Source organism: Chinchilla lanigera, unplaced genomic scaffold (assembly GCF_000276665.1).
Source record: "Chinchilla lanigera isolate Chin_1 unplaced genomic scaffold, ChiLan1.0 scaffold00060, whole genome shotgun sequence".
Taxonomy (NCBI): Eukaryota; Metazoa; Chordata; class Mammalia; order Rodentia; family Chinchillidae; genus Chinchilla; species Chinchilla lanigera.
Genome location: NW_004955461.1, coordinates 9,040,695 through 9,064,352, shown reverse-complemented (window position 1 = coordinate 9,064,352; position 23,658 = coordinate 9,040,695). Strand labels below are relative to the sequence as shown.

General features: G+C 39.6%; 1 protein-coding gene across 7 annotated transcripts in view; it reads left to right on the top strand.

Moving 5' to 3' along the window:
* Zfat (zinc finger and AT hook domain containing) overlaps positions 1-23,658 on the top strand; it is a 289,108-nt gene that overhangs the window by 87,955 nt on the left and 177,495 nt on the right. For all 7 annotated transcript variants that reach the window (XM_013521342.1, XM_013521341.1, XM_013521339.1 and 4 more), the window contains one exon: positions 21,827-22,078. In XM_013521342.1, coding sequence (XP_013376796.1) covers positions 21,827-22,078 — 252 coding nt within the window. The remainder of the gene's footprint in view (positions 1-21,826; positions 22,079-23,658) is intronic.

The following is a 23,658-nucleotide window of genomic DNA, read 5'->3' as shown; positions in this document are numbered from 1 at the left end:
TGAAGAGTTTTTTTTTTTTTTTTTTTTTTTTATGTCATTTGTGCTGTCTCCAGCTTTCTCATTGACCCCAGTCAATCTTATGTTATTCTTTTTTGCTTAATCTTGTAGCTGTTGAATTGATTTTTCATGGTCTCTTGCTAATTTTAAGATATCTTTCTTTTCCTAATCACTGTAGTTCTGTCTTCAGGATCTGAAATCCTATTCCTCCTTCGTTCAACCTGTTACATATACTTTCAGTGCTGGTTTTAATCTCTTAAATTGCTTTTTGGATCTGTTTTATAGATTCCATTTCTTTCCTGTGCTGGGCGTTATTTGTTTCCATCATTTTTCTATGATCATCTATTCTTTTACTGTGTCTTCTCCATTATCTTTGATTCTAACTATCATTTCTTTCTGTACCTGAGAGATTATTTTCTCCATAACCTTTTCCACTTGTTTTTTCACTTCTCCTGCTATCATTTCAGAATGTTCCAGCATTTGCTTTCCAACTTCATCTATCTCCTTGAGTTCTGGGCTTGTTATGGGTGGGCTGGGGGTCTGGGGTTGCATTTTGCTTCTGTGTCTTGTCATTTTCTACTTTCTCTTTTTTATTTTGTTTCCTATGTTGATACTTGTCTGTTTCTTATGATACATAGCTTTATAGCTAGTATTTAGGTTTCCCTAGATGAGGTTTGTTCTTTAGGGGTGTCTTCTAGATGTAGGTGGTTTCTTATAGCTGTCCCAAAGCCCTAGCTTCCCAATTTCTAAAGGATGCAAGATTACTATTTCGCTCAGCTCCTAATCCCTTGGTACTGGGCTGTGGTGGTGATTATGACTTTATATAGTCACAGTGTTATTGTACAGGGGAGAAAAACTGTTTAATATGTATGGAATCCTGGCTAAAGAAGTACAGTTAGTAATAACAATAGTTTCAAGTATAGCTTAACTACTGATAAACTATGCATTAACTTGTTACCTCTGACCACAGGAGTAAAGTCTAAAATTCTGTAACAAAATCAAACATATACCATGTACTTGTATGCAGTGATTTTCCCCTTAGTCAGGTGATTTTACCCTTCTGTGGGGAGCAGAGGGTTAAGATGGTTAGGGGATAGGCTAAAGTGATGAGTGAGATCAAATGTAGTAGAGTCAGAGCTGAAAATTAAAGGATGATCACCCAAGTTTTGAGAAACTAGAGTACATAGGAGGGAAAGAATAAAATAGAATACAAAGAATAAAATAGAATACAAAACTTTCACTTGAAAGTTTAAATTCAAGAAGTAGTTGAGGAAAAGAGAAAGTGAGTCTGTAAAAGAGAATGAAAGGTAAGAAACCTAAATATTGAAAAAAAGAAGGGACAAAGAGAAAGCAAATGAAAATGAACAGAAGAGAAAAGAAAAAGGTCATGAAAAAAAGAGAGGAGAGAAAAATAGAAAAAGAAAAAATAAAAACCCCAAATACAAAAATAACTACTGAATATAGAAGAAAACAAGATGACATCCAATTAGACAGGAGACAGATATCCAATCAGACAAATGAGGGAGAATGAAAGTAGTAAAATACCCCTAGTTGTTATAGTTTTGTGATAGTGTCTATATTTAATCCCAGAAATGTGTTGGGTATGGAGCTAATCTTCACCTCTGGATGTTGGGCCTGGGACTGGACTTGTGCTGATGAAGTTCTCCGGAGTCTGACCACTGGCTCCTCACTGCTGCTTCAGATACTTCCATGCTGCTGGTCTCATCAATTACTCTGCCTTCCAAAGGCATGTGTGTGCCCGTGCACCAGGGCCCTGGCTGTTGTCCTGGGTCTCAGGTCTTGGGTTTCCTCTCAGTCTTCTCCACAAAAGCGTGTGTCTTTACACTTCTGTCAAAGAACCCACCAATCTTGAAACAATGGAGGAAGTGCAGAGCATGGACTCTTATTCTACTCACAGGCCCTGCCTTCTGAGAGAGGTGGAGAAGTGCAGAACATGGACTCTCACTCTCCTCACAGACCACGCAGTCCCAGAGAGAATGGAGGAAGTGCCAGGTGCAGACTCACTCGGCTCACAGGCCCCACCATTCCAGAGAGAATCTGATTGATTTCTTGATGGTAGCCATTCTTTCTGGGGAGAGATCGAATCTCAGTGTTGTTTTAATTTGTATTTCTCAAATGACCAATGATGTTGAGCATCTTTTCAGTTACTGATTTGCTGTATTTATTTCTGCATCTGAGAAGTGTCTATTCATTTCAGATGCCCATTTTTGGACTGGGTCATTAAATTTGGGGCATCTTATTTTTTTGAGTTCTTTATATGAGGTCTCAGTTGTTGATTCTTTGTGATAGTTCCTTTGCAGTTGGGGTTTTGTTGATAAAGTCTTTGCCCACACCAGTGTCTTAAACAGTTCTACCTGTTCTATCTTCCAACAGACATAGTGTTTCTGTTTTAATATTTAGGTCTTTAATCCATTTCCATTTTAGTTTAGTGCATGATGAAAGATAGAGTTCTAATTTTTATCTTTGGCATGTAGAGAACCAGTTTTTCCAGCACCATTTATTAAAGAGTCTATCTTTCTTCCAGTCACTGTGTTTAGCACCTTTGTCAATAATACGGGGGCTGAGTATGTCTAGAGTTGTTTCTGCATCTTCTAATCTGTTCCATTAATCCATAGGTCTTTTTTTTTTTTTTTTTTTATCACAATAGCTTTGTAGTATAATTTTCGAGCCTGGGATTGTGATGCCCCCTGTCTTGCCTTTGTAGCCCAGAATTGCCTATATTTCTTGTGGTTCCAAATGAATTTTAGCATTGTTTTCTCTAATTCTGTGAGGAATGCTATTGGAATTTTGATCAGAATTGCATTTCTGTATAACAATTTTAGAAGTATGGCCATTTTCACTATATTCGTTCTTCCTACCCAAGAGTAAGGGATATCTTTCCATTTTCTGATTCCCTCTTCAATCTTTTTCACAGTACTGTAGTTTTCAATGTAGAGGTCTTTTACTTCCTTCTTTACATTGACTCCTGTGTATTTCATCTTTTTGGATGCTATTGTAAGACACATTATTTCCCTAATTTCTCTATCATTGAGTTTATTATTTGTATACAGGAAGGCTATTGATTTTTAAGTGTTGATTTTGCATCCAGCTACTCTACAGAATTTAATTATTAAATCTAGAAGTCTTTTAGTGAAGTTTTTGGGGTCTTCTATGTAGAGTATCATGTCATATGTGAATAATGATAATTTAACTTCTTTCTTTTCTATGCTTATTCCTTTTATTTCTTTGTCTTGTCTAATTACTGTGGTTAAATTTTCCAGAACTATGTCAGATAAGTGGTGACAGGCAATATCCTTGTCTCATTCCAGATATTAGGGTGAAAGCTTTCAATTTTTGTCCATTCTTGTGATGTTGGCTGTTGGTTTGTCATAGATGGCTTTTGTCAGATTGAGATAAAGACCATCCATTCCAATTTTCTGTAGGGTTTTTTTTTTTTTTTTTTTTTGGTACTGGGAATTGAACTCAGGACCTTGCGCTTGCCAGGGAGGTGCTTGTGCCAATGTGCTATATCCCTGGCATATAGGTTTTTTTAAATCATGAATGGATGTTGGACTTTGTCAAATGCTTTTTCTGAATCTATTGAGGTGATCATATGGTTAGTGTTCTTGACTCTTGTTAATAGGGTGCATTACATTTATTGATTTGCATATGTGGAGCCATCCATGCCTCCCTGGGATGAATACTACTTGGTCACAGTGTATAATCTTCATGATGATTTGCTGCATTCGGTTTGCCAGTATCTTATTGAGGATTTTGGCATTTATGTTGATTAGGGAGATTGGCCTGTAATTCTCTTTCTTAGTTGGGTCCTTCACTGGTTTTGGTATCAGGGTAATGCTTGCTTCCAAGAATGAATTTGGAAGTATTGCTTCCCTTTCAATTTCATTAAAGAGTTTGAACAGTAGTGGTATTAGTTCTTTGCTAAATCTCTTATAGAATTCCGCAGTGAATCCATCAGGGCCTGGTTTTTTTTGTTGTTGTTGTTGGTAGGTTTTTAATTACATCTTCAGTTTCATTGATACTGGTTCATTTAGGATTTTTATATCTTCTTGATTCAGTTTTGGTAATTCATATGTGTCTAGGGATTTGTCCATTTCTTCTGAACAGATAAGTTCTCAAAGTAAGTGTAGACAATCTTCTGGATTTCTGCGAGATCCGTTATGATTTCACTCTTTTCATTTCTAATTTGAATCTTTTCTTTTCCTTTTTTTGATAATGTTGCCTAAGGGTTTGTTGATTTTATTCAACATTTCAAAAACCAACTTTTCAATTCATTGACTGTAGTGTTTTCTGCTGTGATCTTAATAATTTCCTTACTCAGGAGCTTTGGGCTTGGTCTGTTCTTTTTTTTTTCTAGAAGCTTGAGATTCAACATTAAGTTGTTCATTTGAGCTCATACTGTTTTCCTAATATGAGTATTCACTCTTACAGATTTCTCTTGTAGGCTGCTTTCATTGTGTCCCGTTAGTTCCAGTGTGCTGTATTGGCATTATTACTGAATTTTAGAAACTTTAATTTCTTTTGTGACCCACTGGTTTTTCAGAAGGGTGTTATTTAATTTCTGTGTGTTTATGTAATTCTTGTAGTTTCTTTTGCCACTGATTTCCAGTTTCATTGTACTAAATCTGATACTATGCTTGAGATAATTCCAAGTCCTTTACATTTATTTAAGCAGGTTCTATGACCTAGTATGTGGTCTGTTTTAGAGAACATCCTTTGTGCATCTGAGAAGAATGTGTATTCTGATATTTTGGGGTGGAACACTCTGTAGACGTCTACTAGGTCCATTTGTTCAAAAGTTTGGTTCAATTCTAATATTTCATTGTTGATTTTTTTTGTCTAGTTCATCTGTTTGTTTGAGATCTGTGGAGTATTGAGATCTGCCAATACAATTGTATTAGTCTTACTGGATTTTTCATGTCCATTAATGTATGTTTTATAAAATTGGGTGCACTGGTATTTGTTGCATATATATTTAAGATTTTTACCTCTTCTTTTTGAAATGTTCCCTTTATAAGGATGTAATGACCTCCTTTGTCTCTCTTAATTAGTCTTGCCTTAAAATCCACTTTGTCTCCAAATAGAATAACTACCCCTGCTTTTTTCTGGGTTCCTATCACATGGAGTATTGAAACCATGTTCATACTCATAAAAACATGATCAAACAATGAAGATAACCCCCCAAAAAAGAATAAAAAAGAGGGGGCTGGGGATTTAGCTCAGCGGCAAAAGCGCCTGCCTGGCAAGCACAAGGTCGTGAGTTCGGTTCCCGGTACTGGAGAAAAACCAAAAAGAAAAAACAAACAAACAAACAAAAACCAAAAAAGAATAAAAGAGAATGAGAAAGAGAAAAAAATCTCCACTTTAAGATGTGTCTCTGCTGTCAGTGATACACAGCATGTGGAGAGACACAGTCCAGATCCATGTTGATTCGTCCCAGCGAGCCCGCAATGGCTTTTCAGAAGTGTAGTGGACAATCTCAGTGAACTGCACCTTTATGTCCCCTGAAGTTCAGCTGGTTTCTGGCCATGAGAGTGGAACCAGACCTGTTCTGCCTGCAGTAGTCAGTGTGTCTTCTGTGGGTCTGAACTCAGTTGGGAGCCGCTAGGTGGTTCTGAGTTCCAAGCTCAGTTGGCCCCTTTCTAAAATGGTACCTGGTCAGTCACCCTCTCCTATGGGATGGCTGAATCTGTGCCACTCACCAACTAGCATAGTCCATTGCACCCACTGCTCCGTTGCACTGCTGTGTCTCTCGGGGGTTGTCAATAGTCACTGTGTGTCTGCAGGGTTGAACCACTCCTCCCATGAAGTGCGTCTGATTCAGAGAGAAGGCAACCACCTGCCACTGCCTTCTTCTTGGATATTTTCTCTTTGCTCACCCTGTGGGCTTCAGTTCTCACTTTCTGAATCCGGGGGACACACTTCCCTCCCTCTCTTCTTCATGTTGCCATATTCCAGTGTCTGGCACCAAATCTTGGAAAGGCTCTTTCTCTGCTACTTATCACTCCACCATCTCTAGCCTTTTTCATTTCTAATTGCATTGATTTGAGTCTTTTCTTTCCTTCTTTAAAATTTGACTAATGGTTTATCTATTTTTATTCTTAAAAGTGCTAGTCTATTGATTCATTGATTCTTTTTATTTTTTTTGTTAATTTCAATTTTATTAATTTCCACGTCGTTATTTATGATTTTCTTCCCATACTAGGTTTGTGTTTGAATTGTTTCTGTTTTTCTAGGCCTTTGAGATACATCATTAGGTTATGTATTTGAAAGTGCTCTTTTTTTCTTAATGTGAGCAGTCACAACAGTAAACTCTCTTAGGACTGCTTTCATTGTGTCTCATAGGTTCTGGTATGTTATAGTGGTGTTATCATTTGATTCTAGGAATTGTTTTAATTTCTTTTTTGATTTTTCTGTGCCCAATTTAGTGTTCAGGAATGTGTTATTTAATAGCCAGATGTTTGTAAAATTTGTGTGGTTTCTTTTATGATTGATATTTAGTTTCATTGTGGCATGATTTGACAGTATACATGGGAATGATATTTCTTCTTTTTTATTTAAGCCAGCTTTATGAACTAATATATATATTGGAGAAAGTTGCATGTGCTATAGAGAAAAATGTGCATTCTGTTGTAGTAGGGCAGAACACTTATCTATGAAGAGTGTTAGAATATCAGCTCTTATTTCTTTGTTAATTTTTTTGTTCAGTAGATCTGTTTGTGAAAGTGGTATATAGAGTAATCTGCTATGATTGTGTTGGTATTCATTTGATCTTTATGTCAAGCACTGTTTGTTTTATGAAGTTATATACACTGATATTCAAAACATATATATTTACAATTGTTATCACTTCTTATTGAATTATTACCTTAACTAATATGTAGTGAGCTTCTTTGCCTCTTCTGATCAGTTTAAGCTTGAAATGTACTTTATGTGTGAAATAAATTGCTACCCCTGCTTGCTTTTGGGGATATGGTGCATGGAATACTGTTTTCCATCTTTTGGTTTTTAGTGTATGAATTTATTTTTGGGTTAGATGATTGTACTAAGAACATTGAGTTTTATTTTTGATACAGTCTGTCAATCTTAATGGGGGAGTTGAGGCCATTTACATCCAGAGTTATTAGTGAAAGTTGTTGACTTATTCCCATTGTTGCATTCTTTTTCTGTTGTTGATTCTTTTATGTTTCACTTTTTTAGCTACTCACCTTGGTTGATGTATTCATTCCATCTGACTTTTTGTCCTTGTTGGCTTTGTTGTCTCTCTCTGGGATATTTTTGAACCTTTGTTGGAGTGCTGGTTTGGTTTTTATGAATCCCTTAATGTATTCCGTGTTGTGCAATGTCCTTATTTTTCCATCTATTTTGAAGGATAGCTTCAAAGGACAGCTTTGCAGGATATACAGTAATACCTTTGTTCATGAGTGCTTCTCTTTGCAAACAATTTGGTTCACAAACAAAAGCTTTCAGCAAAATTTTGCTTCTATTCACAAACTCCAGATGACAAACACAACTACAACCATCTTCCCCCAAATCATAAAATAAATTAAGTTTATAAACCAAGGTACTACTGTATTAATCTGGGCTGGAAGTTGTTTTCTTCTAGGACTTGAAATAGTTCATTTAAAGCTCGTATGGTCTTTAAAGATTAGATGGAAAATTGCTGTAATCTCAATGGGTTTATCATTATAAGTGATTTTATTTTGGTTTTGTTTTTCTCTGAGAGTTTTTAAGATTTTCTTTTTTTGTTGGACGTCTGGGATTTTGAGTATGATACCTTGCAGAGAGCTTCTGTTTTCATTGTAGTTACTTGACATTCTGTAGTCTTTGCTTACCTGTATGTTGATTTCTTTCCTTGTACACCAGTACCTCGCTTTACAAACTTAATTTGTTTTATGATCTTGGAACGGTGACTGTATTTGTGTTTGTGTGGAGAAGATGGTTGTGGTCATGTTTGTCATCTGATGTGGCGTTTGCAGATGGAAGCACAATTTTTCCAAGTGCTTTTGTTTGCACACCAAAATGTTTGCAGACAGAAGTGTTTATAAACTGAGGTGTTACTGTACTTGAAAAGTTTCCTTTTGTGATTTTTGTAGACAGATTTTTTTTTTATTATTCCATGTATGTTGTCTTCTGATTTTTCTGAACTCCAGTTAGCCTTAGGTTAGTCTCCTTAGGGTCATGTAGTAGCTTTTATATGAATATTTCTTGCTATTTTATGTTTTTTTTCAGGTTTCTCTGAGAAAATCACACTGTATTTCCATTTTGTCTTCAACTTCAGAAACCTCTCTTCTCGTTAGTTATTTTTATTGTTTATAAATTCAGTGGAATTCTTTATCTCTGAGATTTCTGTTTGACACCTTTTTGTGGAGTCTGTTTCTTTGGTAAATTTGTCATTCATGTTTTGAACCATTTTGGTCAACTTGTTCAAGTCTTTACTTTTTCTTCCCATAACCACATAAGTCAATTTATATGATAGCTCCACTGTACTTTGGATTATATTCTCTTTTAATTTGCCATATTTCTTTGCTTCCTGTTTAACCATTTTGTACAGCTCAGCTGTCTGGTGTTTTCTCTCCATCAGTCTACTTTGGGAGAGTTTGCACCTACTTTGGAATCTTTGGAGGTTATTTTGTTCCCTTATTTTTTTCATGTTCCCTGTGTATATATATGTGTGTGTGTGTGTGTGTTTGTGTGTACATGCACACATGTACACACTGAGGGTTAAGGTCAAATTGAGGCGAGTTTGTTGTTGATATGAGGACCTCTTTAATTAGGTCCTGTTTTCTAGTGATATGTTCTTGGCTGTATTTCTCAAGAGGTATTGTTCACCACTTCAGCTTACTAAATTTAATTAGGTAAACTCTGTCACTGTGTAAGGAGAGAATTTCTACTGATTATAACTTGTCAACAGACCCAACCGTACATCAGTCATAACCATTAAAACTTGTTTTGATAATTTCACTCTTTTGTTAATACCCCTTACAGATTACTTTAATTGCTCTTTGTGGTCCATCTGGGATGTGGTGGTGGTGAGGAAGGGGAGTAGAAAGGGCTATGTTGGTGGGAAGAAGGAAGGTAAGAGAAGTATTGGTAAGTAAAAATAGACCGGAAGTCAGGTTCTGTTGGAAGTATTTTTATAGCTGGGTTAAAGAGTTAGTGTTGAGGGTGTTTCCAAGAGTGTGTGTAGGCAGGAGGAGGTATGCAGATGGGTGGAAGTGTATTTAGAGATTGAGAGAGGGTATGAGATTGTCAGAACCTGTTAAAATATATTTGTAGGTAGTTTTGTTTGAATCCTCTAAACCCAGTTTTTTAAAGGATTACCCTGACGTATCCTTGAATGGTATTATTTAGTTTATAGCAGTGGTTAATTCTTATCCTCTAGTACACTTATACAGGCCCTTGCTATATTTATGCCATTGTTAGATAGGTGGTGAGAAGGAGGGGGAAGGCAAGAGAACGAGCAAGAGAGGAGAAAAAAGAATAGGGAGGTAAGACAGTTAAAAATAGGAGAGCAGAAATACTAAAAGAGAGAGTATGTCAAAGGGGTAAACCTTGAAAATTAAGTATAATAACCAAACAATACCAGTAAAGTAGCAAGAACTAAAAGGAAAAAAGAGCTTGAAAACAAGAAAAAAACAAACAAACAAAACAAAACACCCAACACGACCCAAGTCAAGCAGAGGAACATAACTGTAACAACCAAAGTAAAAATAGAAATAGAAGAAAAATCTTCACACAGAGCATCCATCCACATAGCTCTCTCTACACTGGACTCATGGTCTGATTTTGAGCAGCAATGCAGTTTCCTCCTGTGGACCAGACAGTCTCCTCCCCGTAAGCCCCTAGGGCTGTTGCTACCTCTGAGCGCATGTGGGGCTGCAAGCTGTGCTCAGGGTAACCCCACTGCAGGCGCTGTGGATCTGATTGCCTTCATCAGTTTGGGGTGTAAAAATCACGGGCATCTCTGTCCACTAATTTGGTACAGTTACACTGAAGTATTTTCAGAGGTTGAATTCATTCTACCTAATTAATAGAAAAAATAAAAAAAAAAAAACAGGGAGGGAAGAAGGGGGAGAAGAAGGGAGAGAGAGAGAGAGAGAGACAGAGAGAGAGAGAGAGAGAGAGAGAGAGAGAGAGAGATATCTTGTCAGTTAGTGACTATAAATAACTTTGCTTCTTTCTTTCCAGTCAGATGCTTTGTCTTTTCTTTTCTTGCTTAGTTTCCCCGGCTAGAAACTCTAGTATAATATTAAGTAGAAAAGAAGGGTACAGCTTTCCCCATGAATTACTATGTTAGCTATAGGCAGTTTTTTGGTAGATATCCTTCATTAGGCTGTGGAGGTTTACCCTGTTCTTAGTTTGTTGAGTTTTTTCTTTAAATCACAAAAGGGTGTTGGATTTTGTAAAATTTTTCGGCATCTTTTGAGATGATATGTTTTTGTAAAAATTTGTTCTTTTAGTCTGATACAATTACACTGAAGTATTTTCGTAGGTTGAATCTCCCTTAAATTTCTGGGATAAATCTCACTGGCCAGGTTGTATAATTTTTTTTTTTGACTTTAAAAATAAAAGGAGGAAAACATTAACAGACAGACAACCTTTTACAAAATAGCAGAAGAATAGTACAGACAATACAGAGTTACAAAGTTGTAGGAAATTAACAATGCTGTTGTATTACATATTGATATCTTCAAAGTGGTTTCTCATGAAAACAGAGACATGCAATATGGATCAATCAAGGACTCAATGACAGTTTCTTTCAGCAAAGAAATAGAAGACAGTAGAGCAAGTATGCTAACTATCCTGTATATAAATACATACAAAATTTCTCCTTCTTTTCCTTCTCTTTTCCCACATCCCAACTGCCCTTTACCCTTGAGTGTTTTCTTATCATTTCACAGTATCTATCATACCTCTAAGTTTAAGTTAACTCTTTCAGGTTTTACACTAGTGAAACAATGTGGTGCTTGAACATGCAAGTCTGATTTATTTCACTTATGAGTCTGGTCTCTAGTTGTGACCATTTACCTATAAAGGCCTCGAGTTTATCTTTCTTTATAGCTGAGTACCACAATTTTCTTATCCAATTCTTGGTGGGTGGACATTTGGGTTGCTTCCACAATTTAGCAATTACAAATTGTGCTGCTATGAACATAGGCACACATATATTGCTGTGATATGATGTTTTTAGATCTTCTGGAAAATACCCAGAAGGAGAATAGCTGGGTTGAATGGGAGGTTGTATAATTTGCAAATCGTGCTACTGGATTTGGCTTGCTACTGTTTTTCTAAAACTATTTGTTTCTGTATTCATAAGGGATATTTAACTCAATTATTTTCTCTCACGTCTTTGTTTTTTACATATAAAAGTAGACTCAGAATGGCTTGGGAAGTTCCGATCCTCATCTGTGTTTTTGAAGATTTTTAAGAACTAGTGTTAATTTGTTTAAATATTTGTTAAACTTTACCAGTAAAACTATTTACCCTGCTCCTCCCTTCTCTCTCTCTGTGTCTCTGTCTCTCTCTGTGTCTCTGTCTCTGTCTCTGTCTCTTTCCTAGTGAAATGATTACCCTGGTTTAGTTAGTTAAAACGATTTTTTTCTTTGGGGGTTATGATTTTTTTGTTTTAGAGGTGAGAACATTAAATGTACTTGCTTAGCAAATATTAAGTTAATCATCATGCTGTGCATTACATCTCAGAAGCATATTCATTAACATTTGTACCCAAGTTGAAACCATTATCTTCCCATTTCCCCCACTCTCCAAACCCTAGTGATGAGCGTTATTCTAAGTTTGACTTTTTTAGATTCTATACATAAGTGGGATCATAAAGTATTATCTTTCTCTCTCTGACTTACTTTATTTAGCATAATGTCCTTAAGGTTTGTCCATGTTGTCATAAATGTCAGGATTGCCTTTGTAATGGCTAAGTATCCCCTAGCCCAATCTATTGATGATGTTTTCTTTATTTATCTATTGAGGGACACTTAGGTTGCTTCCAAGTCTTGGGTGTTGTGAATAATGTTGCAGTGAATATGGGAGTGCAGATATCTAAGATCTTTAAGCTGTTGATTTAGTTTTTCTATATATATTTGTAAGTAGTGTTACTAGGTTATTATAGTAGTTCTGTTTTTAATTTTTCAGGAGCTTCCATAGTATTTTCCATGATGAATGTATCAAATTAATATTCCCTCCTACCAACCTACGAGTATTCCCCTTTTGCCACATCCTTAAAACTTTTGATATCTCCTTTTTGATAACAGCTATCCTAATAGGTGTGAGGTGATATCTCATTGTGGTTTTACTTCACAGTTTCCCTGTGATTAGTGATGTTGAACACTTTCATGTACCTGATGGCCATTTGATGACCTTGTTGTGAAAATATCTGTTCAAGTTCTTTGGTCACTTTTTAATCAGATTTTTTTTTTTTTCTATTGAGTTGTGTTAATCCCTTGTATATCTTGGATATTAACCCCTTTCAGATATACAGTTTGCAAATATTTTTTCCATTCTGTAGACTGCTTTTCATTTTGTTTGCTGTGAAGCTGTTTTGTTTGATGTAGTCCCAATTATTTGTTTTGTAAAAATTTTTGTTGTGTTGCTTGTGCTTTTTGTTTCAAAAGTTGTTGCAAAAACCAATGATGTAAAACTTCCCTCCATGTTTTCTTCTAGAAATTTTGTGATTTCATGTGTCCTTTTTATGTCTTGAATCTATCCTCATTATTTTTTTGTGAGTTCTATAAGGTAAAGGTCCATTTTCATTTTATGCTTGTGAATATCCCACTTTTCCATCACCACTTTTTAAAGGTATTATCTTTTCCCTATTGTGCATTTTTGGCATCTTGTCAAATATTGACTATTTCTGGGTTCTTGGTTCTTTTCCAACAGTATTTGTGTCTGTTTTTATGCCAGTACCCCACTGTTTTGATTCCTGTAGCTTTACAGTATACTTTGAAATCAGGAATTGTGATGCTTCCAATTTTGCTCTTCTTTCTCAAGATTACTTTGTTTAGTTGGGGTCTTCTGTAGTTCCATATGAATTTTAAGGTATTATTTCCATTTCTGTAAAAAACAATAGAATTTTGATAGGGTTTTTGTTGAAAAACATATATATCTCTATATCTGTGTCTATATGTATTTCTGTATCTCTCTATATATTTTGTTTTGGGTAGAATGGAAATTTTAGAATTTAATTCCTCCAATCTTTGAACGTGGAATATCTATTTACTTGTGTCATCTTCCATCTCTTTCATCAGCGTTTTGTAGTTTTCATGTACAAATCTGTTACTTTCTTGGTTAAATTTGCCCTTGCAAAATTTATGTTTTAATGGCTATTATAAATGTGATTGTTTTCTTTTATCTTTTTTGGATAGTTTGTTGTTAATATATAGAAATGCTATTGTTTTTTCCGTGTTGGTTTTCTGCCTTGTGACTTTAGTGGATTTGTTCTAGCAGCTTTTTGGTGGAGTCTTTTCAGATTTCGATATAGAAGAGAAGATCATGTCATTTGCAAACACAGACAGCTGAAATTCTTCCTTTCCAACTTACATATGCTTTTTTTCTTTCTTTTGCCTAATTGTTTAGGTTGGAACTTCCAGTGCTCTGTTGAGTAGTTAGTGAGTGGTGACCCTTATGTTTTTTCTGATCTGAGAGGGATAGCTTTCAGCTTTTCACTTTTGAGAATGATGCTAGTTGTAGACTTGCCTTAATCATGCTTAGGTACATTCCTTATATTCCTAATTAGTTAAGTTTTTTTTTTTTCTTTCTCTCAAAACAATGCTTGTGTATCTGGACAAAGAGATCTTCGTATCCTAGTTGGGCTGGAAGGAGACGGTGAGAGATTTCACTCAGAATAGTGTGCAGTTTAAAGGTTAAGAATTGTTTGGTTCTGGAATCTCTCATTTAACATTTTCAGATCACAGTTGACCATGGGTAACTGAAACCCCAGAAAGTGAGACCAAGGACGGCTACTGTGGAATCAAATTCTTACTGTGGAGCTCCTTTTATATATCTTCCTTTATTAGATAATTTACTTTTGACTCACATTCTTATCAAATAAATTTTTCTCTTTTTCTGTTGTGTATATTTGAATATTAATTGCCTGAGTAATTTAATTTAAAAAAGTATTTGTTAATTCTATAATTAAACACAAACTCTTAATATTAGAAAATTTCTTCACATGACTGTCATTAAGAACTTCCCTTTTCTCTTTCTCTTTGTGAAAGTCCATAAAAACTGAGGCTTGCTAGAGCTTAGTTTCTCTCTAATGATTTCCATTCAGGTTTAACCTTCACAATTCATTTTAACTTGAGAGACACTTGAAATGGTTTAATTAAACTTTTTACTGAGTAGTAATTGATTTATTATTTTGGTCTCCCTTTATAACGTGAAGGTTCCTAAATCCTCTGGTTTATTTTATAGCCTTTTAATCTTTTTTGCTCATGTAGGAAGTGGTCTGCGGAACGACCTTTCATTTTCCTCCCTTTTCCTAATCAAATATCTGGCTGTGGTCCAAGAAGAAATTGCCTAACATTCCAAGGCTCATTTTCCTCTGTATGTGTTGTGTGTGTGTGTGTGTGTGTGTGTGTGTAAGTAAATGTGTGTGAGTGTGTAATGGTGTGTGATGGTATCTGTGAAAGTATGTGATTGTGTACTCGGGTAATGGTGAGTGTGAGACTTATTTGATGGCGTCTGAGTGTGATTGTGTACAGGGCTAAGTTGAAGGATGAGAGTACTCTGTGTGTGTGCGTGTGCACATATGCATGTATACATGTTCGCATGCCTTTGCTCTGCTGGCGGCTGGTGCAGTCAGGCTTGCTGAAGGGAAAATTCTCGTGGGTCTTCTGAGAGTCTTACTTTGGCTCTTCCATCTTCTTCCTGCTTTCATCCCCCAGCAGGAGCTTTTCCCCTTTCCTGTTTTCCTTTTCCTTCCCTTCCCCTCTGTCCTTCCTCTCTGTTCCTCACGTGCTTATTGTGTGTACACTGTATGCCTGGGGCTGTGCTCACTGCTCAGTGCTTGAGGGTACAGGGGACCCAAGTGCTGTGCCCGTTTTGGTGCCTCTGGCTAGTAGACGGCAAGTAGGCTGCGAGGTACTTGAATGCAGCGAGGTGTGTGGGTTAGTTACCCAAGTCAGGGTCACATGTTCTACTCTGAGGATAGAAAGAGGCTTTTCAGGAAGGCTGATACCTGCATTTAAGCCTACAGTATTGTTTCTTCTGGGCATTTTCTGTAAACCATGTCCTTCTGACTGTGTTTGGGATATTGTACTTGCTGTGTGAGGGATATTGTACTTGCTGTTCCGGTAACAGCAGCGGGGGGAACCCTCCTGTGTGCCCTGGTTGGCAGTGTGGGGTGGTGGAAAGGGCACACGTCTGCAGCCAGATAGACTCAAGTTTCAGCTGTGGGGCTTTGGCAGGGCTATCAGGGTCACATGGTGCCTCTGTGTAGACCACACAAAGGTGCCCTATTGCAAGCAGCTGCGTTAGTACAGGCTCTCTGAGTGAACAAATCAAAAGGTGCTCAGGGTGGATGCGGTCAGGCTTGAGCATGAAGCCTGGCTTGTGGAAGTTGCCCTCGTGGGTCTTCCAGGCTGTGACTTGTCATCTGTCAAAGGGAGATGCAACACTGGTCTTCTTCATAGATTCTGAGATGAGTGTATGTTCACACATGCTGCTGTACATGGCACATCACACTAAGATAGTCCGTGCAAAGTGCAGGATGTGTGACGAGATCTTGTGCTCTCTGTGTCTATGTGTTCTTTAGTGCCAGGACTTCTGTCACATGGAGCGGTGTAGCTACACAAGGCTATTTTCATTTTCCTGCAGAACCGTGAGCAGAGGTCAAAGTGTGATAGTTCTGCATTCTGTTACCAACCGAGCTGACCAGAGGACTTGCTGTAACACAGGTGTGAGGTCTGCCAACTCTGGGGCAGCAGGTCTGGGTGAAAACCTTGACTCTGTCACTGGCTAGTCTTGCGACCTTGGGCCAAATTAATCTTTGTAAGCCTCAGTGTTCTTGACTGTGTAATGGGACTAACACTGATGGCACCATTGGGGATTAAAAGAGGAAATGCATGTGAAATGCCTAGCATGGTGCCTGAGGGTTATGTCCTCATTCCCTGTTGCTGTCTTTCACAGTATTTTCCTGGTGTGGTTGATAAGCCATGGGGAGCAGGCCTGGGGACTCTTGGGCCTCAGGTGCCTTCCCCTGCAGAACGGGGTGGAGTCTGTCCTTACAGAGGGGATGTTACATTCTTCAGAAACCTAAAAGGCTCATGTTCCTAAATTTCTGATAAATAATTCATTGTCTCTTCTATTGCTTCCTGGGCTTTGGAAATAAATGTCAGGGAGACTGACTGTCAGGACCCTAAAATGTTATTCTTTCAGGGTTCTCTTCAATTCTGGAGCTGGTGTGACTGGAGGTTGAGTTGCCAAGAGAGATCCTGCAGGCTGGTTTACCCCAGTCTCAGGCATGGTAAATATGTGTGCCCCCGGTTCTACACTGAGTCTCTTGGAGCTATTTTATAATGAGGAAATCAAGGGAAGATGCATATTGAGGAGAATGAACACAAATGCATATACAGTAAGGAATTCTATATATATAGTGAGTGGGGCAAGGTAGTAGCTTTTTAAAAGAGGTATTCCAAATTGGACGTTAGAAATTATCAGTCATTTCTGAGGTACAGTGCTCAGTATTATAGGGATCACTTTTATTAACACTGACTATAAGAAAGGGGCAGTTCTGTGTTTATTTTTCACATTGGAAAATGAGTCTCTGGGTAGATTCAAATCCATATCTCCCCAACTGCAAGTCAGTGTCCTCCACACGCCTCATATTCGCTCCATTAAATTGGGTGAAACTGACCTTTGTTACAAATACCTGAGGCATATGATTCAGCGAAAGGTCTTTGATTGGGAATAAGAAAACCCAAGTCCCAGTTCTGCTTGTTCAGCAGTCGGTTGTGAAAAGTCTGCCAAGCCACTTGGACACTTGGGGCTCTTCTTTCCTTTCCTTTTGAGGAAATTATGTTTGCTGAACTCATCTTGTGAGGTTTTTGTAAGGAAAAAATGAGATAATAGTTGGGAAAGTGTCCTGGAAACTTGATTGAAGCAAAAATAAAGGGCTTGCGTTATTAGATTTTTTAAAAATTATTATTATGTTGGGCTATTGTTTCATAATGCTTGGATTGTCTTTTGATTGAACTTAAGAACCTTTACCTAATTCTTTCTTTCTCTGGCAAGTTTTTGGCCTTGGATCTGCAAGGGTGATTTTCTGACTAAGAGGAAGTTGTCCCCAAACTTTAGCTTTAGAGAGGGATTAAGATGCGTGAAATTGGAACCCGAGAAATGACTTTCCACCCTGTAACCTAGGTCAAGCGAGCAGATGGCCTGTCCTGTCTCACTAGCTGGGGCAGCCTTGTGGAGGAGGTGCTGAGGTTTGAACTGGATCTGAGATGTCAGCATGTGCATTGCGGCTGGGAGTGCAGGAGGCAGGCACATGCAGGGGGAGCAGAACAGGTAAGTAAAAAGAGATAGGGATTATCCACACGTGTGTAGGAAGGCCTAGAGACTGCAGCCAGCAGTGGAGTGGGAGACAAGAGGGGAAGGTGTGTGTGTAGTGGAGTGGGAGACAAGAGGGGTGTGTGTGTGTGTGTGTGTATGTGTAGGAGTGTGTGGACTGTGTGCTAAAGGACAATGAAAGCCAGATCTGAGAGCTGTGGAACAAAGTCATCCAGAACAATGGAAGGTTCTAGAGCCAGGGAATGATGGTGCGATATAGGCTGGAAGTAGGGAGACCCCAGAACAGAAAGCTGGAGCCTGGAGACTGTTCGGCATGGGGTGCAGAGTTGCCTGAGAATGGACAGGGGAATTACTGCACAGACACTTTGTAAGACAGCGTCCCTGAGCCCAGTGACAGATAGAGTACAGGGACGTGGGAGGAGGAAGAGGAATGCATGTCCCTTCAGGTGTTTGATAGAGAGGCTGTGCTTTTCCTTGCCTTGTTTCAAGATTCTCAGCTTTTTTGTAACGTGTGGGTAGTTGACAGCAGCAACTCATGTTCAGTGCTTAAGTTATTCCGACTTCATTTATGAATATTTCATTTTTAGCTAACTAATTGGTCTTGAGGATCTGAATTATGGATGTAGCAATATGGAAGATTAGTTTTGTCACTGTTGTGTTTGAGGCTTTTCCAAAGCTTTCAGGGCTGATTTCATGTTTCTTCCTGTGACAACCAGATTGCCCGCTGCTTGTCAGTTTAATTACCTGGGTTCACTGGGCCCGGGCCCGAGCTTAGTGCGGAGAGGGATGAAACCTAGTCAGGTCAAGAACCCCGGGAGTTTCCACTTTGGGAAGAGAGACTCATTCTAGTCAGCCATGTGGATTCTGTGCCAGCTCCCACCGTGTGGATAGCATGCTGTCTCACGCACAGTAGGCACTGCTGTTGCTGACCGTGTGCTGTGGTCTGTCTCTGTGGGAAAACATGGTGCACTGCCATGTTGAGTTTGCCAAACTCTGGGTTAGGGGCACAGTTCTCCACAAGACTGCCAAGTCTACCCAACACTTCTGACACCAGCCACAAATTCAAGGCCCCCAGAGGTCACCCTCTCTGACCAGCTAGCTACAGATTTGGAGATCCCCGTGGTCTCCTTCAGGCTCAGTAATTTTCTAGAAGAACTCACCAAACTTAGGAAAGTTCTACACTGAAAAATTATGAACCAGGACTTGGAAGGGTCTCAGTGGAGCTTTCTGTCCTTCCTCCCTCCCGTAAGTCCTAGATATCATCACTCCCTCCTGTCTTCAGTGTATGACAACATCAAGAGTATATCCAGCCAGAAATCTCACTCAAGTCATGGCTGTGCAGTTTTTGTAGGGGCTCCATGACACACTGCCTGTGTGGCATAGTTTCTAACCCTCTTGGAGGTTCTGCCTACACTTTCTGTTTTCCAGTTCTTCTAGAGGGTGGAGCTCATGTGCCATGTTCCAAAACCCAGATCATAAGTCATCCAGGGCCCCAAACCCACTGGCAAACACAGGTACTCCTGTCAGGGGGGACATCCAGGGGTCTAGAGATCACCTTTCCATCATCCAGGGGAAGGGCAGACCTCTCTTGGGGTGAGGTTGATTCTTGATTGCACAGCTGCATTCTGTAAGCTTTTCAGAGTAGTGACCTCCATCTATGTGGCAGAATGCCAGCATTTGTCACTGGCGGCTAGAGCTGGGCCCCAGCTTCAGCAAACTGTTGTTCATCATGTTTGTACAGCTAGGCTGACATGACATGAAGTGGGTGTTTCATGGCCTGCTAGTTCTGTTGCTCTGATATTAACTGCTGCTTCACTACGTTCTACATATTGTTGTAAAGAGTATTAGTAGGAAAAGTTTTAATGAGTTTAGAGGTAAATGGTTTGTCTGTATTCTGTTAGGACATTTTCCCTCCTGTCCCCATGCACAGGGGCTGATCCTCCCAGAAAGACAGGCTTTGTACTGCTTGGTGAAGTCCATGCTTGTAAAGGGTTAGGATAGGTTTGAGTCTCCTGTTTTATCTGGTCTCTTGGTGTACTTCCCATTCTTTTAAAGCACCCTCCCTTCCTTTTTTTCCCCCTACCTAGCATGTCCCAGTGAGATGGCCTGAATGCTCTGTGTTGGCTGCCCTGGCTGAAGAAGGCTTTGATTTGAATCCTTAGCCAGTGCTGACCCATCCTGGGTATCCCAGTTGTACAAAAGCACTGGTCCTGCAAGGGTGTCCCCTTCCCAGGAAATCACTGCCTTGTTCTGGTGCCTCTCCCACCATTCTCCAGGTCCCTATCCCCAGGCAGGCTCCCTTATGCGCAGCACTCACAGTCTTGCTGCTGACTTGGCTGACTCAGCTGACTTGGCCCCTGTGGCTTCTTGACTGGTAGCATGGGACGCTCTCTTAACTAAAGGATCACTGGTGTGCTATCAGTGAGTAAAGTGGCTGTGTTTCATTGTACCAAGCCATACCAAAGAGAGAGGCAGAAGGTCCCTAACAGTTGTCCTCATTTTGTGGTGAACATTCTTCAAAATGGTGCCAGGATCCAGGACTTTTCCCTTTACTCCACTGTTCAGATTGAAAGAGGGATGCACATATTCTATGCCTCGGCCTGGCAGGCAATTCCAGTGTTTGGGATGTCACACCTGCTTCTCTTCTCTGAGAGGCCCCTCTCAGGGAAGTCACATCTCCTGGAATCACACTTTCTACTTTTGCATAACTGCACATATTGGTCTGCCCCCTGACCCCACTCACCTCTCCTTATTCCCACCTTCATTTAAAGGTGAATGCCTTATTAAAGATGAACTCTAAGAAGAAATGCATTTTGTGAAGTGATACAGAACTTGTTCGAAAGCAGCTTTGATGATTCCATTTAAAATCACCAGGTTGCTAAAAAACCTGAAAAATATCGTTATTGTCTTTTACCCTATAATTTGTAGCTTTAGATTGCAATTATTTTTCTCTTTCTTACTAGGACAGTTTGACTTCTTGAAATAATCTGAATAGTCGTATAACTCATTAAGAGAATGACAGTCTCAGAGCCTCTGAGAACCCTGTGCAAATAAGTCCAGAAGCTGTTTGTGAGAACTGGCCTTAGATGGAAATGATGGTAAATGAGGGGAGGACATGTGGACTGGTGGCCGATGGCCATAACTTAAAATCCTCCCTGCTTCACAGAAGGAGCCTGTGCAAAGGTTTTGATCAGCTGCCTCAGAATACAACCAAATCAATTACCAGTTAATATATAGATGCAATTTAGCATAGAAAATGGTGTTTGTAGCTGGTAACTGCTGGAACTGCTTCAGACGTTTAATTCTTTTATATTTTTTTTAATTTTAAAGAGAGTAGTAAAAGAATGAAAGAAAAACAATAGCAGCACATCAACATCGCAAACATAAAACAAAGCAAGAGCATTGAAAGTGATACAGGGTTTCAAAACAAAATAGTATGAATTAACAGTGGTTGTTATATTGCATATTGTTATCTTCAACTATGTTGCTCAGATTACCAGATGTAAAAATGGAAGATTGTTCAAACCATTAAAGAGAATAAAAAATAATTATTAGATAAAACATTAGAGACAATAGAGTTTCACTAGACATATAGTCTTCAAATCAGTTGCGCAGATTACCAGATATAAGCATGCAAAATTGATCAGAACATAAAAAATTTTAAGCATTCACTGTTCCTTTCAATATACCATCAGACATCAACAGTACAGTTATCCCAGCTATATTTTGCCTTCCTTCTTTCTTTTTTCTTCTTTCCCTCATCTCAGTTGTTCCTTCCTTTGAGCAATTTCTTTCCCTTTCATATCATCTGTTATATATTTTGAATTTTACTTACTCTTTCAGGTTCTTATACCAGGGAGACAATATGATGTTTACACATGTGGGTCCGATTTATTTCACTTATGAGTATGGTCTCTAGTTGCATCCATTTACCTACAAAAGCCTTGAGTTTATCTTTTTTATAGCTGCGTAATACTCCATTATATAACAGTACCACATCTTTTTTATCCATTCCTCAGTGGATGGGCATTTGGGTTGTTTCCAAGATTTAGCTATAACAAATTGTGCTGTTATAAACATGAGTGCCCATATATCACTGTCGTATGATGTCTTTAATTCTTTTGGGAAAATACCCAGAAAGAGAATAGCTGGGTTAAGTGGGACTTGAGACCTTTAATTTTTGATAAAGTCTGAAACCTGCACATTTTCTCGCATTTGGAAGGTGAGTGCATCCTCTCCCTGCCACTGTGTTTGACTCCATCTTTCCCTCTTGTTTTCCTTACAGAATTTCTGGTCATGAAAAGGAAGAGAGGCAGACCTAAGGGATCCACAAAAAAGCCCAGTGCAGAAGAGGATTTGTCAGAAAACATCGCGAGCCCGAACGAGGATGGTCAGCTGGCCCCGGAAGAAGGCAGTGGCCTGGCACCCAGCAGCCTGGAGTGCAGCAAGTGCTGCCGCAGGTTCTCCAACACGCGCCAGCTGCGGAAGCACATCTGCATCATCGTGCTCAATCTGGGTGAGGAGGAAGGAGAGGCAGGTAAGTGCTGCCCAAGGGCTGACTGTGTCGGCTTCCTGTGAACAGTTGTGACTGCTAAGACCTCTTTTTCGGTTTGGTTGGCGGTTGGAAATAGTGTATTTCTACAGGTCTCCTCCACCTGGAGAACAGTATTTTCATAGTGATTACTGGCTGTTCCCATGTATAACCTTTCACTTGGTGGCCGAAGCCACCCAGTGTGCAGGGCCATGGCTGCTTTGATAGGTGCTCTGGGGCTGCAGAGACAAGAAAACCCAGTCTCTGCCTGGGTGGCTTATGTTCCGGGAGAGAAGATGGAGTTGTAAAATGCAGAATGTTGAAGGACAGCAAATTGTCATCAGAAGAAAGTGTTCTTAGCAGAAGTCAGTGAACCTGTGCCACAGTTTGAGTGGCATCTGGATTGACGGGAGGATGTCCACATGGTTGGTCAGGGCCCCGTGAGCAGTGCACTCCTATTAGGATATGCACAGTGCCCAGGGAAGGACTGTGATGACCACTGGTGGCTGAGAAATAGATTTTGGAGACTGCTCTGAAATAAAATAAAGGATTCCAGTGCATTCTCTGATGAGTTCCTGGTGAGGGTTCAGTTCTGAAGCAGCTTCTCAAGGAGGTGAGAAGAGAGAGGAAATGAGAGAGGGCATGACACCGTTGCTTTCACAGCTCATCTGCAGACAGCCCTTTTGGGAACAGCGGCATCACGAAGCTGCAGTGGAGGGCAAAGGCTCTGAGGCAGTTACATTGCTGCTGTTTGGCGCTGCTCATTTTCAAGAATTCAGACACCAGCTGTGCTGAGAAAGTTCCCAGTGATCCGCACTGTGCTTGGTGTGCTGTGTGAAGGGATCTTGTGATCCAGAGCCCAGACTCCAGAATCTGGGGTTAGAATCTGTTCCACACTTACTAACTTCCTCCTGCCTCAGTTTCTCATTATAATGTGGGACTCGAAGCAGTACTTGTTCATAGGGTTGCTTTGAGCATTGAGTGAGATAGGGCTTGTGAAGCGCTTTAGAACAGTGCTTGCTGTCCCAGTGAGTAGCCATGTGGGTGTAGCACTTGTTGTTCTTCCTGCTTAAAGAAAGTTGGACACTGCGATTAAGTAATGTGTCTGGGGTCCGTTAGTCAGTAAGGGCAGCCGGCCTTTGGACCCCCACTTTCCTGCTCGGAACACTTGTTCTTAAAGTCTTTATTATAGATCCCTCCCCGTGGTGAAGCAAGACCCTTGGTGTGCCAAACCCTAGCACATACTGGATAAATTGTTGAGTGAATGATCTCCTAATATTTATCAGACATCTAGGTTGGTCAGTGGGGCTCATTGCAAGCATCTGTGCAAGTTGTACAAGAGTTTAAGATGCTGCTCCTTCTTAGGAAACCTCATGGTAATCACATTAAATGTTAGTGCTGCTGGGCCAGGACAGGTCACAGACCAGGGTCCTGGCGCACAGTGCAGTGGCAGCGTCTCAAGGTAGGGTCCAAGGCGTGGCTGTGGGGGGGTGTAGGCAGGAAGTGCAGGACCTCGGAGGGCTCTGTCTCCTGCTTCACAACCTAAAATCCTTTTGGCCACTAAAGGCAGTTTCAGAAAGGAGGGG